The sequence below is a fragment of the Mastomys coucha genome, unplaced genomic scaffold (genome assembly GCF_008632895.1).
Source record: "Mastomys coucha isolate ucsf_1 unplaced genomic scaffold, UCSF_Mcou_1 pScaffold9, whole genome shotgun sequence".
NCBI classification, from domain to species: Eukaryota; Metazoa; Chordata; class Mammalia; order Rodentia; family Muridae; genus Mastomys; species Mastomys coucha.
In genome coordinates this window covers 88,383,449-88,386,059 of record NW_022196915.1, presented here as the reverse complement: position 1 = coordinate 88,386,059, position 2,611 = coordinate 88,383,449, and the positions used below count along the sequence as shown (strand labels likewise).

The window sequence follows — 2,611 nt, the reverse complement described above, 5'->3', positions numbered from 1 at the left end:
GGGGGGGGGGTGGTTAGGAGAGGATAAAATTTGCATTGTAAATAAACATCTAATTTTAAAAAAGAATAAAACATAATAGCCATATAAATATTAGGTCTTAAAAAATGTTGTCATTTCATGAAGTGATGATTGTACTTAACAAAAACATTTACTTATTTCATTTGTAAACCTGCATTCAACCTTTTAGGATTTCCCATCTTTAGTGAAACTTTTGCAGTATTTGCAGAATACTTATGAAATTGGTAGATAGTAAAATATTATTGGGCAACTTTCTAGCCCAATAAAACATTGATGAGGAAATGTAGTTTGGTTTTTAATCTGATAGACTGTGTGGGAAATTGAACTTGAACTTGAGGCTCTGATTAGAGCTTTTGGACCACACGTTTAGTCACTAATTTTTTAGCATATACCATTGCATTTTCAATCAGCTTTTAAAGCTACATGTGCTCTCAAAATATTGATTAATAAACTACCCACTTCTTAAATTCATTATGCATGTCTTCACTTACTATTCACAACTATTGTTGAAATAGCTCACTATAATCTTGTTTCCCTTGTCTTTTGATATAGATGTGTCCCAAACATGGGACAGACTTTCTAGAATACAAATGTCGCTACTGCTGTTCAGTGGCTGTCTTCTTCTGTTTTGGAACAACACATTTCTGTAATGCTTGTCATGATGATTTTCAAAGAATGACCAGCATTCCTAAGGAAGAACTCCCACACTGTCCTGCAGGTATGTGTTCAATATTTTAAGCCCACAATAATCTATATTGTAATGAGGGGTTTTTGTTGTTTTTTTTTGTTTGGCTTGGGTTGGGTTGGGTTGGGTTGGGTTTGTTTTGTTTTTTTTGGGGGGGGGGTGAGGTTTTTTTGTTTTGTTTTTCGAGACAGGGTTTCTCTGTGTAGCCCTGGCTGTCCTGGTACTCACTCTGTAGACCAGATTGGCCTGGAATTCAGAAATCCGCCTGCCTCTGCCTCTCAAGTGCTGGGATTAAAGGCGTGCGCTACCACTGCCCAGCGTAATGAGTTTTTCAGCCTGAGAGCTCTGTTTCTACTGTCAGTTTATGGTTCCTGAATAAGATAAGAAGCTGAGGTCATGTGTTAGGAGCTCTACCGAGACATCTCCTGAGAGCAAGAGTGGTATCTACTGAAAATTAGAGAAAGCAAAGGAAAAGCAAGCCATGTGATGTTTAATGTCTTAAATCCTTAAATTCTTAGCAGAATCATTGGAGAGGATTATGCTTTACTTCTCAGGGGCAGGGAGGAAAGACGAATTAACTGTGTTGCCATGCATATAGTAGCAAATACCATACCACTGAACAGTCTTTATAGTTTTTATTTGATGACAAGGTCTCAGTAAATTGCCCAGGGTAGCCTAAACTCACTGTATAGCCCGGCAGAGGCCCCAAACCTGCAGTCCTGCTGCCCCAGACGATGACTGGTTGGAATGATGGGCCTCTCCAATCAGGCCCATCTTGTAATGTTTTGGGGATTTTAGGGTCTTTTTTCTCTTTAGGAAGATTTCCATAAAATAGGAAGATTTGAGGTAGAATACCAAGGAAATGGCAGCAGAGTTAGAACCAGAAAGCTAAGGAAACTAAAATGTCCACTAAAAATACACAGAAAACTACTGTCCATGGAGATCAGCAAAGAATGAGCACAAAAGCCAGGAGTCTGAAAAAAAAATTGTCAGATGTCAGGAACCTTAGGGTCACAGGGAAGGGAATACCAGGCTAGAGTAACGGGTAGGGAAAGAGAACTGAGATTGAAGGAAGACTTGTATGTGAGCTGAGTGTGGCTACTGTAAATACATGTACACATGTGGTGATAGATAGCTTTGCTGAAGCTCTGAAGCACACCCTCCTAGCTATGGCTTCTTAGAGTACAGATGGCAGATCCCCTTCAGCAGGGTGGTAGCTTCACCCCTCCCAGTCACGACCTGCAGTCCTAACTGCAGGATATACTATGCTAATAAAGAGACTACAAAAGGACAGAAGGCTCACTACAGCAGTTATGTAATAGTAAAATGTAAATGATTCTAGCATCTAAAAAGAGAGTGGGTAATATTACTAAATGCTGTTAGTATTTAAAAATAATAGGAGGAGGAGACAAATCATGGCGTCTCTTTGTACTGACATGTATAAAGCCTAAGACATAGCATAGGTGATAAACGCAACGTTCATACCAGTGTTTGCACTGTGCTGCCTTCTAGAAGAGAGGGAAAAGTAGGTGTGTGTGTGTGTGTGTATCAGTGAATATTACAAGTAGACAGGAAACAAGTAAAGTTTAATTGATTCACTATTGAGAACTGGGACAAAATTTTAGAGATAGGAGGATAAACAGGTGACTCATAAAGAACCCTGTAACATTTTAGTTTATATGCAGTATGTTACCATTTGTTTGTATCAAATAAAAATTATTACACTGATCTCTATTAAAACCCCTCTTTGGGCTGCTGAGATGGCTCAGCAGTAAAGAGTACTGACTGCTCTTCCAGTCCTGAGTTCAAATCCCAGCAATCACATGGTGGCTCACAACCATCCATAATGAGATCTGAAACCCTCTGGTATGTCTGAAGACAGCTACAGTGTACTTACTTATAATAATA

The 2,611-nt window shown here is 39.1% G+C and overlaps 1 protein-coding gene across 16 annotated transcripts in view; it reads left to right on the top strand.

Annotated features, from left to right (window-relative positions):
• Mycbp2 (MYC binding protein 2) overlaps positions 1-2,611 on the top strand; it is a 234,193-nt gene that overhangs the window by 229,447 nt on the left and 2,135 nt on the right. For all 16 annotated transcript variants that reach the window (XM_031362810.1, XM_031362803.1, XM_031362817.1 and 13 more), the window contains one exon: positions 571-736. In XM_031362810.1, coding sequence (XP_031218670.1) covers positions 571-736 — 166 coding nt within the window. The remainder of the gene's footprint in view (positions 1-570; positions 737-2,611) is intronic.